The sequence below is a fragment of the Pan paniscus genome, chromosome 2 (assembly GCF_029289425.2).
Source record: "Pan paniscus chromosome 2, NHGRI_mPanPan1-v2.0_pri, whole genome shotgun sequence".
Lineage (NCBI taxonomy): Eukaryota > Metazoa > Chordata > Mammalia > Primates > Hominidae > Pan > Pan paniscus.
This window is the reverse complement of record NC_085926.1, coordinates 185107122-185121621: the sequence shown is the minus strand read 5'-3', so window position 1 is coordinate 185121621 and position 14500 is coordinate 185107122. Positions and strand designations below refer to the sequence as shown.

At 46.4% G+C, this 14500-nt stretch overlaps 1 protein-coding gene across 3 annotated transcripts in view; it reads left to right on the top strand.

Annotated features, from left to right (window-relative positions):
- Positions 1–14500, top strand: part of MASP1 (MBL associated serine protease 1) — a 72844-nt gene that overhangs the window by 39996 nt on the left and 18348 nt on the right. For all 3 annotated transcript variants that reach the window (XM_057301974.2, XM_008955890.4, XM_008955896.5), the window contains 4 exons: positions 558–676; positions 1977–2055; positions 8649–8786; positions 10730–10804. In XM_057301974.2, the coding sequence (XP_057157957.1) occupies positions 558–676; positions 1977–2055; positions 8649–8786; positions 10730–10804 (411 nt within the window). The remainder of the gene's footprint in view (positions 1–557; positions 677–1976; positions 2056–8648; positions 8787–10729; positions 10805–14500) is intronic.

The following is a 14500-nucleotide window of genomic DNA, read 5'->3' as shown; positions in this document are numbered from 1 at the left end:
CAGGGGTGCAAATTTCAGTTAAGTAGGAATGCAGTGTTCATGTAATCAGCAGAGTCCGTGCCTGAAAGGTACAGGTTAGGGAGGCATTGAGCTCCCTGTCACTGTGTCCCTGAGCTGCCATGCTTAGCCCTCCCAGGGGTGGTGGCTGAGGGAGGAAAGATGCAGGTAGTGGCTGAGGGAGGAGGGATGCAGGTTTGGACCTGGTGGGGCTCCTAGCTGAGCAGTCTGTTTGGCATCTACTGCGGAGGATATTTTAAGAGAAGCATCAGACAAGGATTGGATTTAATGACATTTAACATTCCTCCCAACCCTGTGTTTTAATGAAATCATCTGGTCAACCATTTCATTCTACAAGTAAGGACATGGTGGTCCAAGTTGGAAACTGCCCTATTCACGGTTCTAGAATTAGTCTCTTGCAGGGCTTGGAAGATCCATGCCTCCAATACCCAGTTCCATGTTTTATTCACCTTCATCAGGCCTTGCTTTCTAGGGACTGGCCCTTTAAGGTCAGAATTCTCATTTTCTCACCTGCTGTTCTTTCATTTGCTCCTCACCAGGAAATGAGTGCCCAGAGCTACAGCCTCCTGTCCATGGGAAAATCGAGCCCTCCCAAGCCAAGTATTTCTTCAAAGACCAAGTGCTCGTCAGCTGTGACACAGGCTACAAAGTGCTGAAGGTGCAGAGCCTTGCCTGGGAAAGGGGAGTGACCAGGCCACAGAAACTCTCCAAACCCGCCCCTCCCCAGGGCAGATGGGCTGCCAGAACTTGTCATAGTTCCAGCACAGAATTCCCTAGCTGCCCATCAACTTCTCAAATGCTCCAGAAATGCCAAAGCATGTGTCCCAGGCGGTCTCACACTCTGAAAGTGGCACAAAAGTTTGTTTGTTTGTTTTAATCAGAGCATGAGCTGGTTTGAATTTTTAAAATATGGATCCATACAGCTCTATAATCAAGGCTGAGAACTGTAACAAAGTTCGTCAGGCTTATAGAGGGGAGTGGAGTGGGATACCAGGAAAGGAAGTAAACAGTTGAAAAGTAGCAAATGGGGCTGAGCATGGTGGCTCATGCCTGTAATCCCAGCACTTTGGGAGGCCCAGGCGGGTGGATCACCTGATCTCAGGAGTTTGAGACCAGCCTGGCAAATATGGCAAAACCCTATCTCTACTAAATAATACAAAAAATAGCCAGGTGTGGTGGCGGGCGCCTGTAATCCCCGCTACTCGGGAGGCTGAGGCAGGAGAATCACTTGAATCCAGGAGGCAGAGGTTGCAGTGAGCTGAGATCATGCCTTTGCACTCCCGCCTGGGTGACAAGAGCAAAACTCCATCTCAAAAAATAAAAAAAGGAACAGATGGGTTCCCCTCACTCTCCCACCCCCAGAAGCAGTAGTTCTAGGAATCACATGGTTCGCTTTAAAAAAATCACCTCCCAGCTCTCACTTGAGATCAGTTAAAGCAGACTCTTTGGGGCTGGGACCAGTGATTGGTGCAGCCAAGCTAGAGGACCATCGCTTTCAAGGAATGGTTCTCAAAGAGGGGTGTTCAGTTTCAGCATCACCGGGAACTTGTTAGAAATGCAAATGCTTGGGTAGGCCAGCCTCACTGAATCAGAAACTCTGGGGAAGAAGCCCAGCAGCCTGTGTTTTAACAAGCCCTCTAGGAGATGCTGACCGCTTGCCCTGGTTTGAGAAGCACTGCTCTGAAAAAGGAGTCGATGCTTACCGTTTTCCCTTCAGAGATAGTTGCCCAAACCCCTTCTTGCACACAGCCCTTGCCCCTCTCCAGAGTATGAAAAGGAGGTATGAATTCAGCGTGTATCTTTCCCCTACCTTCAAGCTCACCCTTGGAAGCCCATGGGTGGAAAATCTCAGTCGAGATCAAGACACGTGTGGAGCTTGAGTTGGTTTTGCTAGGAAAAAACCCCTGACACCACCCCCACCTCCTTCTTCCCACTCCCTTCTTCCTGTCTCTTCCCAGGATAATGTGGAGATGGACACATTCCAGATTGAGTGTCTGAAAGATGGGACGTGGAGTAACAAGATTCCCACCTGTAAAAGTAAGAAAGCCTAATGGGTTGTTATAAAGATACTGAGCTCCCCAGCACTGGCGGGATCCGAGCAGAGCATGCAAGGGTGAAAGCTTGGCAGGAGCACTCTAAGGGGGATGGGAGCAGGAATTTAACAGACACACAAGGGTTGGGAAAAAAAAGAGTATCAGTGCCCCTTTTGGCAATAAGATGTTTGAATCCCAAAAGAAACTTCTTGTGGGCCCAGTACTTTGTTAAATACCAATTTTACTTCAGCCCACGGATGGGTTGCCAGACTTACTAAAGGAATAGCATGTGTCCAGGTTCAAAACCAGCTTTGGCAATTGCTAATTCAGGAAACTAGTTTGGTGCTGGTGCCCAGAGCTGAGTGACCTTGCTAGTCTTCACATGGCCATCAGCCATATCCCCTTCATCTTCTGAGACAGCTCATGATTTAGGGCTGTGCAGGAAAGGCTGTGGGATCAGCACAGTGGGCCTGCATGAAGCAGAGGATACAGCTCTTCACTGGCTCCTGGGACCCAGAGTTCTTGCCTTGGCTCTGCCCCTAACCAACTCTGTGACTGTGAATAAGACCCTTCGCCTCAACTATAAAATAAGGAGTTTGGACTAGCTTTATATTTTAGAATATGTGCCAATGGTTTTAAAATGATATAGTCTATATAAATCATCTACTGAGCTTTGTAAAAATACAGGCTTCCAACCCCTTCACCTCACCACCACCCCCTGCAACCACCCCTCAACACCCAGGTGATTTCAATGAAAGACTTATAAGGACCACAGTTTTAGAAACTTATTATGGCCAACATTGATGAGAGGAGGCACAGTGACAGAAATAGTCAGGGAAGGAAGGGAGAGAGAAGGGAGAATTTGCTTTACAATGGATTGGTGAGGTCAAGAATTAGAGCCTGGCATGGTGGCTCACGCTGGTAATCCCAGCACTTTGGGAGGCAGAGGCAGGTGGATCACTTGAGTTCCGGAGTTCGAGACCAGCCTGGCCAACATGGTGAAACTCAGTCTCTACTAAAAATACAAAAATTAGCCAGGCGTGGTGGCACACGCCTGTAATCCCAGCTACTCGGGAGGCTGAGGCAGGAGAATTGCTGGAACCCAGGAGGCGGAGATTGCAGTGAGCCGAGATCGTGCCACTGCACTCCAGCCTGGGTGACAGAGCAAGACTCCGTCTCAAAAAACAACAAACAAACAAACAAAAAAAACCAAATTAGAGTTGGTCCCACCCGTCTTCCTTTCATGACTTTTCATGCAAACTGGAGCGCTATCCTCTTCGCTTTCTCCTACATGGCCTTGATTCAGCAGGCAGACAAATCTCCTGCCATTGTCCCAAGGGGGACATTCCCTTAACGCAAATCCCAGGAAGAACTTTGAAGTAAAATACGCTTGTTCTTTTCCTTTTCATATGATGAAATTTTTCCTTTTCATATGATGTAGGTGGAGTCAGAGCCTAGCATGGGGAAGGAGGGGGCATTTTATGACTTTAACAAAATGTTTCAAAAAATGTTGACTGGATGCCTGCACAGAGTTCCATAGGGAAGTCAGATGGAAAAGACACAGCCACCACCTCCTCCAATCCGAGGCTCAAGGTGCAGTGCTGTGACTGGGTTCTAAGCAAAGCACTCTGCAGAACAAAGCAAGGGCCGTGTTGAAGGAGAAGGTAAAGGAGGATATGGGGTGTCCTGGATAGAATCAGGCTTTGGAATTAGGAAGTTCTAGATACAAATGCAGACTCTACAAGCTGAGAGTCCCTCTCAGCTGTAATCAGTGTATTCAGACTCTTTGGCCTCAGTTTCCTGCCCTCAAGATTGCTGTGGGGATTAACTGGGTTAATATACATACCATACCCATGGAGGGCCAGAAACATGCAAAAGATAAACGGACTCCTCCTGCCCCAACCCAATCCCCTCACTAGGAAGTGGTTTCATTTCTCTCATTCACATTTTTGGAAAGTAGGAAACATTAATAATTTTTCCCTGACTTACATTAGCATACAACAGAACACCCTGTCATTTTGTAGTAAAGAGAAACTGTTTCCCTGATATGACCCTATTCTCCCAAAATAGGCTGGATTAAGACTATTAGAATTCCCATTCAGTCATACCCAGCATCTTTGCTCACTCTGTAGGTATTTATTGAGCATCTCTCTGTACCAGGCACTGTGCTAGGTCCTAGGGGAGAGGCAAGGACAGGACTGAGGAGTCGAGAGTCCCCAGGCTTCTGGGGCTTAGAAGTTCTATGTTTCTTAAAATTCGCTGATTAAAAATTTTAAAAAGATAGGTATCACACCTGAAAGCAGTGGCCCCAGCTCTGTGCCATGGGATATCACAGGTCCTAAACAGTGATAGAGAAAGGGCTGGGGAGTGGCAGCTGGAATCTCTGCTTCCAGACAAGAGGGGTGCACTCTGTGGTAAAGAAGCGTGCACTAGAAAAGAAGCTGGGAATTATGGGTCATTGTTCTGGCCCTGCCTCCACCTTGCCGTGGTGACCCCGGGACAAGCCCTGTTCTACTCTAAATGCTGTCAAGTGAGGGTTTGGACCAGATGCAGGCAAAGCTCCCTCCAGGGGCAGAATTTTATAATCCTCATGAGCCAGGATGTATGACTCTGCAAATTCTCAGAACGATACAAATTCCACAATCCCAAACTGTTCTTCACACTGGCTGTACCTAAACTATGCATTCTTAATCAATTCTGGTGGAGTAATTTCTGTATTTCCTGCATAAACTGTTTCTGCTTTGCTTGCTAATCTCTCTCTCTTTCTCTTCCTCTCTCTGCTTCCTTCCTCTGTATCTCTTGATCCCTCTTTGATCTTCACCATGGTGGCAGAAAATGAAATCGATCTGGAGAGCGAACTCAAGTCAGAGCAAGTGACAGAGTGAATGACGGGACCCCACACAATGCAGACATCCAGAAATGGATCACTCCCAAGACCCCTGGGGCCCAGAGCTGCACCACCCCTCCCCACCCAACAACACCCCCGTACCCCTTTCCATGTGGATTAGAATGGGTGCTGAACAACATGATCTCAGCAGTTGAAGCTGCTACGTGTGTGAAAACAAATTCTCCACTTGAGGGTTTGCCCATCATTCAAACACTATTCCAGAAAATAATGAAAAAAAAATCTGGGATTTATTTTAGCACCTCTGAGTGGACTGTACTTTTCTCAACGGAAAAAAAAATGCCCTTGGTCCTTGAGACAAAAGATTTAATATACAACCATGTGGCCTCAGGCTGACCAGATCAAAGTGGTTTCTAATCCATTCTACATGTCAAGTTTAAATGAACCAGACTGCCTGTGACTTTATGAATCTGAAGGTATTACCTGTTGCTGCTTTCTTAACCACCGTCAGTAGGTAAAGCAAATAATAACTCACAGAGTGTGGATTTTTGAGAATCTGAATGTTTTCTCATTCACAAAAGTATCCCTTCTACCCCTATCTGGCGCAGGGCTGAAATGTCATCATTAGAGGTTCTGTCTTCTGGGGCTTACAAGTTCTATGTTTCTTAAAATTCGCTGATTAAAATTTTTAAAAAGATAGGATCACACCTGAAAGCAGTGGCCCCAGCGCTGTGCTGTGGGACATCACAGGTCCTAAACAGTGATAGAGAAAGGGCTGGGGAGTGGCAGCTGGAATCTCTGCTTCCGTCTGAACATCTGGGCACACATGTCAGAAAACCTTTGAATTAAATGGACTGCCTGATCTATTTGGTGATGAAATGGCTGTGCAGTGAGGGGAGAACCCTGGGCAGTCTGGAGACTGAGGTGCCATTCTCGGCTAGAGACACCACCCAAAGAAGAGATGAGCTGGCTACTAAAGACAAGTGTCAGTTGAATAAATGTCTTTAAACCTACAACGTATTAACAGCATTCATACTCAGTGACATACAGGGCATCAGAATTTAAGAGGAAGATTTGATATGTACCCAAATAATTGTAATAGCTTTGATGCAGACAACATTAGATATATTCCATCAAAGAAACATGAGTGAAGAGTTCCAGAACAAGGAAGCAGCCCTGCCCAGTTAGAATTAGAAAGGCTTTCAAGAAGAAGGAGTGTTTCATCAAGACTTCAGGGTGGCCAGAGCATGGACACAGGGTGCCCCAGGCAGCAGGGATGGCACCAGCGAGGTCTGGGAGCAGGAGGCAGCAGGGGAGCACACTGAAGGAGCTGGTGTTCGGAGGGTGAGTGCACCAAGGGGAGGAAAGAAGATGAGGCCAGGGAGGGGGCTAGAGCCCAAACCCCCAGGCCTGAGTGCCAGGGTTAGCTGATTGCACATCATTCTCTAGAAAGCCCCCCAGTACAGCAAAGCACACTTGGAACTGCAGGTCAAGAAATGTGTGTCTGGAGAAAAATAAGTGGCAACAAGAAATTACCATGGAGATAGGGTGTTGGGCGGTACCTCCAAGGCAAGGGGAAAGAGAAGGGTGTTTTGATTCCAGAGTGCGGAACTGGCCAGACGGGACTTTAGAGAAAAGGATAAAACCCTTCCTAAAGCAAAGAGCATAGGCCAACGGAGGAAGCAGGGTCTAGTGTGTGCTGATTGTGCCAGACAGAGCTGCTCAAGGCCTCTTGTGAGGGGTTAAGTCACTTCCATGTCCCAGAGAAACATGGCTTTTTCCCTGCCACTGTGGACGTGGGAAGAAAGTGCGCCCCTCCACACTGCCAAGACCCTCTACCTTCCACTATTTATCACCCCCTCTACCTAGTTGTAGGGCCAGCTGTATCAGTGGGCAAAGTTACTTCTCTGAAGTGATGTGAAAGTAGGTCCTCCACCCAGAAAATATCTATCCGCCAGCATCAGCCACATAACAGGCTCCCAGGGGCCCGTCCATCTAGCCACGCTAAAGCCAACCCTGGAATTCCTGAACTAGGCAGTCAGGTGGACCAAAGTTAAGGGAGATGAGTGATACCAATACCTAGGCACCAAGTCAATGGCATTTTCTGAAAAAGGAGGAAAAATCGGCTTTAACAGAAAATAAATTTAAAACTGTTCATAGTATTTAAATAATAAATATTATTGCCTCGTTATCCTAGTGTTGAGCTGCACACATTTACCTCACAAAGTAGAAGAGCATCTGTACTTTTGGATGATCAAAACAAATGGAGATGATTTGTCCAGGGTGATTGGACTAGAGGCCAGGACAAAACCAGTTGTCTTGATTGGCCTTCTTAGTGGATAAGAAGTACCTATATTTACTCAACCTCCTTCATCTTTTCCTCCAACCCAGAGGGACTTGAAATTATTTACATTTTGAGTGGACTCTCTAGCTAATCAAAAAGATGAATTTGGAGTCCTAAAGTTAAAATCACAATGTCTAAATGGCACTCAGGGATAAATTACATCTCACTGTTTCCCAAAATGACCAGGTAAAATTCAGGAGGACATGGAACTTTGGAAATTTTACCAGGGCTCTGGAAATTCTGACAGTTGATGTCCACCATTGGCCAGCTAGTACCTAGAATAGGCCATTTAACTGGAAAACAGATCCTTAAGAACCACTAGTTCCATTTACTAAAACAGCCCTGGGTTTGAGGTCAAATCTTGCTCTCACTCTGACAGTAACTTGCTGTATGTCCTTAGACGAGTCAAGTCTCCTCTCCAGGCTCATAGATAAAATAAAGAGGACATTCTAGATTGCCTACTTCAGGTTTCTTTCCAGCTGTGACATTCTATGATTCATCTATGATTCTTCGACTCTGGCATAGGCTGTTATACCTAAGATTAGGATTTCCTTAAGAATGAAAAGATTGACAAATTTGGGTCCAGAGCCTCTGATATGGCCATGAAAAGATGCCCTGACTCTCAGCTGACTCATGCTGGGCTCCATCAGTGCTGACAACTCCCCTAAGACTGAGCTGGACTGGAAAGCTCCCCAAAGACCACCTCTGAGGAGCAGGCATCTTTATTCATGTCCTGTACTGGGAATTATGGCTCAAACATGCAGCCATCAACAATTATAGAAAATGAACAGGGGAAGACTGAAAGCTGATCCACCTCCAACCCTGCCTCCTGTCTTCTATGGCCAAGCAAGCTGCCTGTAGAGAGGCAGCAGGGTGGGGCTGTGTACTCATACAGGAGCTGGGTTTTTTTATTTTTTGTGCCAAACTCAAATGTGAGCACATTAGCTGCTCTTACTCAGCCTAGGATTGGGACTAGAAGAACAAAAGATTATTTAGTTTATGTCAGCTAGAGTTTTCTCACTAAGCCAAGGGTTTCATTCTTGGGCAGAAGAGACAGAGAGGATTGCACAATAAAACTAGAAGTAAAAGAAAGAGGCCCTGGTGGGTAAAAGACTGGAGTCTGCTTAAACCTCAGTAGACCTTCCCCTACCCAAAATTGACACTGGGCAGGTGAGTTGACCACACAGTAGTACCATAATGAATGGAAGAGACCTCAAAAGCAGGACCATGGGTAGCTTCACAGGCTGTACACTGCACACCCCAGGGGTGCCCTTCAGAGGCATTATAACATTGCTTTCTGGAATTGTGTGCAGTGCACAACCTGTACATCTGCATGAGACAGATCCATCAGATAGCCAAAGGAGGATGAGCAAAAGGCAGTTGAGGGGTCTCACTTCTTCTCTCTCAGTTGTAGACTGTAGAGCCCCAGGAGAGCTGGAACACGGGCTGATCACCTTCTCCACAAGGAACAACCTCACCACATACAAGTCTGAGATCAAATACTCCTGTCAGGAGCCCTATTACAAGATGCTCAACAATAACACAGGTAAGCCATCCATGCTAAGCCATCCCACTCCCGTTTCACACTCTCGGGGCCTCAGGGTTGGACTGGGGGCCGAGACAGCTCTGAAAGGAAGAACTGCTCATAAGTGTGTAGAGCCTGATAATGCAAAACGTGTCACTCACACATCTCCTCAGGTTCTCACTTTCCATGAGCTTGTGTTACTGTGTCCATGTGGAGATGCAGAAACAGTCTCAAAACCAAAAAGCAGGCTTTTTTGTTTTTAACTTTAAAGCTAGCACTGATTTACTAATGAGTTGTTGGTGGGAGCGTGAAGGAGTCACACATTGACACAACTAAGAGAAGAAACGAGACCCTAAAGGAAGCCTGGAATCCCCCAAGTTAAACTCCTTCATGTGGTCTGAGGCTCAGTTGGGGTTTCCAAAAAATGGCCAGTATTACTGCTTCACTCAGACTCTGCCTTGGCTTCTGGGTGAGGGCAACATCTCACCAGGCCAGACCCATTCAGCAGGTAAGGGACCTTCCTTCAAAGACCTGTTCCCCTGGTACGGACAGGGGTCCAGGCAGGGTTGGGGAGTGAGGAGTAGATCCTCTGTCTTCCCAGGTAGCCCAGCATATCCCCTGACCACAGCTCAAGCAAAGCCACAGCAGTCCCTGTCCAGGCCTCATCCATGCCACCTGGCGGAGACCCCTGGCTGCCCCAGGGGCTGGGCAGCAGCACACTGGCCAGAGGGTGAAGGACCAGCAATAACCTGTCCATTGGCCACACTGGGGGTTTGGGAGGAACTGGGAGGAGAAGTGCTTAGAGACATAACCTGCCTCTCCCTGACTTGTGGCAGCCCAACACCCGCTCACATGCACTCATAGTCCCTAGCAGAAAAGGAATTCTCAGGGAGAAAGGAGGGCCCATCGGCTCTGCCTCTCTGGCATGCAAGCACTGAGAACATTCTCCTGACTCATCTAAGCCTCCACCCCCTCTTTGTTTTTGTTTCTGTTTTTGTTTTTGTTTTTGAGACAGGGTCTCACTCTGTCACCCAGGCTGGAGTGCAGTGGTGTGATCTCGGCTCACTGCAACCTCCACGTCCTCGGTTCAAGCAATTCTCTCGCCTCAGCCTCCCAAGCAGCTGTGATTACAGAAGCTTGCCGCCATGCCCAGCTAATTTTTGTATTTTTAGTAGAGACCGGCTTTTGCCGTGTTGGTCAGGCTGGTCTCAAACTCCTGACCTCAAGTGATCCGCCCGCCTCGGCCTCCCAAAGTGCTGGGATTACAAGCGTGAGCCACTGCACCTGGCCCCAAGTCCTCATTTTTAAAAGAGGGAAGAGTTACAAAGCTCTTAGAGCTATTTCGAAATGCCAGTGAGATGGTGGCCACAAATGTATGCTTATTAAAGAGTCTGTCAAATGGAGAAGAAAGGAAAGGGCATCTGTGCAACAGGGAGCCATGTGAGCCCAGGTCTTTGTGACAAGTGAGGCGGAGGTGCCTTCCAGGACCTGGGCAGCGTGGGGTGGGGAGGGGAGCAGCCCTCAGCCAGGCAGGAGTGGGATTCCCCAGAGCTTTGGACAGACACCATGCTGAAGAGTGTGGTGTTTATTTTTGGGGGTGACAGCAAGCCATTGGTGATTCTGAGCTGAGAAAGGACATGGTCACCTTCCCATTTTAGAAAGATCCTTCATGTTGCAAAGGGAGTTTGATAGAAGGACTAGGATGGTAGCCCTGTGGGTATTTGAAGATATTTGGAGGTTAATTGGCCCCTTTGGAGGATTGTATCCCAGAGAGTACCTGCCACATTCTTCCTCATTCTTCTTAGTACATCTAGGCTCAGAGACAATCGTATCTGAGCCTAGATGACCATTTGGAGGACTTTGTAATAACTCACTTTAGAGAAATTAAATACCCAGATCTATTTTCCATGTGTTACAAATCAACCATTTTCTCCCTCTTCTCCTAACCTCTTTCACTAATCCAGGTATATATACCTGTTCTGCCCAAGGAGTCTGGATGAATAAAGTATTGGGGAGAAGCCTACCCACCTGCCTTCCAGGTACCTCACCCTCCAAATCCTTTGCCTCACGGTTTTCCATCCAAGGCCCTAGGACCCCAGGTTTTCTGGCTGTTAACAGGGAGATGGGGGACAGGGGAGGTGATGCTTTGGTTGCTTTTTAAGAGATGTCTTCCAAAGGTTAAAGGTCAGAGAAGCCTTGCTTCACACCTTCTCAAACCAGCCTGTATTTTCTGCCTGCTCCATCACTCCGAGAGCCCTCCTGTCCCGTCTCTGTGCCCTTGCCACAAGATTTTTCATATAACACAGTTTGCATGTGCATCTGCTGTTGTGCCGGGGAAATTTAAAAAGTGGGCACCCTGTCCTCAAGCACTCACCATGCTATCAAGGAGATGATAACACAAACAACATTATGATAAGACAGAATGACAAATTCTTTCTTCCAAACAGCAACGTAGTCAAGCCTTTCCGATTCCCATGGTTTACTTACTGACTCCACTTTAAAATGGAAAGAAAATTTTGTGGTAACAGGAAGTGTTACTGTGCATACAGATTTTGAGGATATTTGCTTTAGCATTAAAAGTATAGGCCAAGCGTGGTGTCTCATGCCTATAATCTCAACACTTTGGGAGGCCAAGGCAGGTGGATCATCTGAGGTCAGGAGTTCAAGACCAGCCTGGTCAACACAGTGGAACCCCATCTATACTAAAATAGAAAAAAAAAATTAGCCAGGCGTGGTGGTGTGCATCTGTAATCCCAGCTACTCAGGAGGCTGAGAGAGGAGAATTGCTTGAACCCAGGGGCCAGAGGCTACAGTGAGCTGAGATTGCACCATTGCACTCCAGCCTGGGTGCCAGAGCTAGACTCTGTCTTGAAAAATAAATAAATAAATAGTATGGGTGATTTGCATTGCGATCACATGTATAGCTATTCAAGTCAATTTAGAAAAGTGTAGCCCCAAAATGCACACTCTACGGTTAAACAAATAATCCACAAAAAGTTAAATTTAATATTCACAACATAGTAATTTACATTTTTTTAAAAAAAAAGCAAGAATGGCAGTAGTTTAATGATACAATCACTCAAGACAGCATTGAGGAATACTGAAAATTAAATGCCTTGTCTAATTCCATCTGCATGTTTGCACAAACAGCAGGAAATTTGCAATATGGTTAAGCATTGGGTGATATTTGTATTTTGCTGAATGAGAGTGTTGGGTAAACTGACATAGTGTATTATATTAATGGTACATTTCAGTAACCCTACAGTATACAGTATAAAGAAGGTATACTAGTACACGGTTGGTATATTAGTCTGCTCTCACACTGCTGATAAAGACATAACCCAAGACTGGGTAATTTACACAGAAAAAGAGGTTATAGGATTCACAGTTCCACATGGCTGGAGGGGCCTCACAATCATGGCGGAAGGTGAAAGGCACATCTTACATGGTGGCAGGCAAGAGAGAAATGAGACATAGCCAGTTTGGGACATAGCCAAACCATATCAGGAGGTTTCTAGATATCAGATTAGACACTAAAATGGAAAGGCTATGGAGTTGTCTACCATTCATCCTTAAGAAGCGAAGAACATGTTAGCATTTGGGAGTCAGGTTTTGACCATCACAGGTGCTATGGGATCCCAGAGAAGAAGGAAGTAACAATGCCTGGTTGTCTATGAATGAAGGGGTAAGAACTGACTAGGAAGGGTTCACGTAAGAGGTCTTTATTTTTGAGAAAAACTTATGAGGATGTGGAATAAGGGAATGTTCATCCCACCCATTCTGCTGATTCCATTTACCTCAATTAGGCTTGCCCAGAAGTACAACCAAGGACTCCAGGCAGTGAAGCCTCAGAGAAGAGAGGAATGGCGGAGCTGTAGAGGAATGGTGGGGCTGTAGCAAACCAGAGGATCTAATCCCCATTTGGCTAAAAGACCATGTGAGCAAAAAAAAGCTAGGGATAGATTCCATGCTAGAAAGCCATGTGGCCACCTCTGGAAGGGGAAGAAGCCCTGGGCAAGGAGTCAAGGCCCTAGGTACTAATACTGATGCTGCCATTTCCTAACTGTGATCTTTGGTAAGTATTTTCATATCTCTGGGTCTGGGATCCCATACCTCAGAAGTAAAGCATCAGAACCAAGAGACCTATGATATTCTGACCTTTTTTTTGAGACAGAGTTTCGCTCTTGCTGCCCAGGCTGCGTGCAATGGTGCGATCTCGGCTCACTGCAATCTCTGCCTCCTGGGTTCAAGCAATTCTCTTGCCTCAGCCTCTCGAGTAGTTGGGATTACAGGCATGCACCACCATGCCTGACTTTTTTTTTTTTTTTTTTAATTTTTAGTAGAGACGGGGTTTCTCTATGTTGGTCAGGCTGGTCTCAAACTCCCCACCTCAGGTGATCCGCCCACCTCAGCTTCCCAAAGTGCTGGGATTGCAGGCATGAGCCATGCACCCAGCTATTCTATGACTTTTAATGGTCATCATCCTCTATGTTTGTACAAAGCATCTTGGATACAATGAGTCATGACATTCTTTTAACACCCAATATTGGGCAGAACCATGGTGTATCATTGGACTAGGCCAGAAATTTGTAAATTCTCTCTTTGCAAAACACTGTGATTAAACCAGGATGCAGGCCAGGATGGAGAAGGCCATCTCATCTATTGTCAAAAGGCCCACCATTTCAGGGTGCCTGCTAAGCAAATATTACTTGCCCTTTCATTTTATAAATGAGGAAACTATCAGAATAGTGTAGTGATTTGCACAAGGCTACTTGCAGAAAGTCAGGGGCAGAGCTGAAAGGTGAACTCAATACTTATGATGGCAACATAAGCAATGCTGAGCCATTTTTTTACCATGATCATGTTTTATGCCATCCTCAGGAACCTTGAATCCTAGAGTATCACATTTTTTTTTAAAGACCCTCCCTCAGTAACCACTGTCCTCTAGAACCCAAATCTGGCTTCAGCATAGCCAAAGCTATAACATTTCAAGAAGATCCCTTTCTCCCAGGAAAGACTGGGTGGGGAATGGCAGCAGCCAATAAGAATGACCCCATTTCAATGAGCTCTCCCAAGAGCTTGTTGCATCATTCAGCCTCTTAAAAGGACAAGAACACATCAAGGAGAAAAACAGATTTCAGTGGAGATATGAAGCTAGACTCAGGATAAATAGGTTCGAGTTCTGGCTTTCCCATTAACAACCTTGAGTAAGTCACTTGCCTTCTCTGAACTTCCATGTTTCCATCTGTAAATTAGCTGTTCTCCAAGGTCTCTCCAGATCCGATCTGTGACCTGCAGTGTGCCACTGGCACCTTGGTTGGAGAAAGGTACCGTTTAATGCTGGCTTTGTTGTGACCACGGACCAAGCCACAGATGTGTCCCTTACCAGATCAGGGCCTTGAAGCACTAAATATATGTAGGACCAGTCACAGAGCTGCGTTGAGATGTTGCCTTGCAGCTTGCTACTTGTAATTGGAAGGCTGACCCTCAACTTTGAAAGGCCAGGCCACAGAGAGTTACAAAGACCAGTTCACATCTGGCCTGGAGTGAATGGCAGGGTGCCCCAGGATCAAGCAAGAAGCATTTGGCCTCAGGAAGAAGAGCATCTGAAAAGCATTAGGTTGCTAAAAGCCTGCTCTCCCAAAGTTGCCAAGAAAACTCAAATGTTCCATGGTGTCTAAAGGATTGTCAAAAGCACCCAGGCCAAGGAGTGTAGCCTGGCCATTTGGAACCAG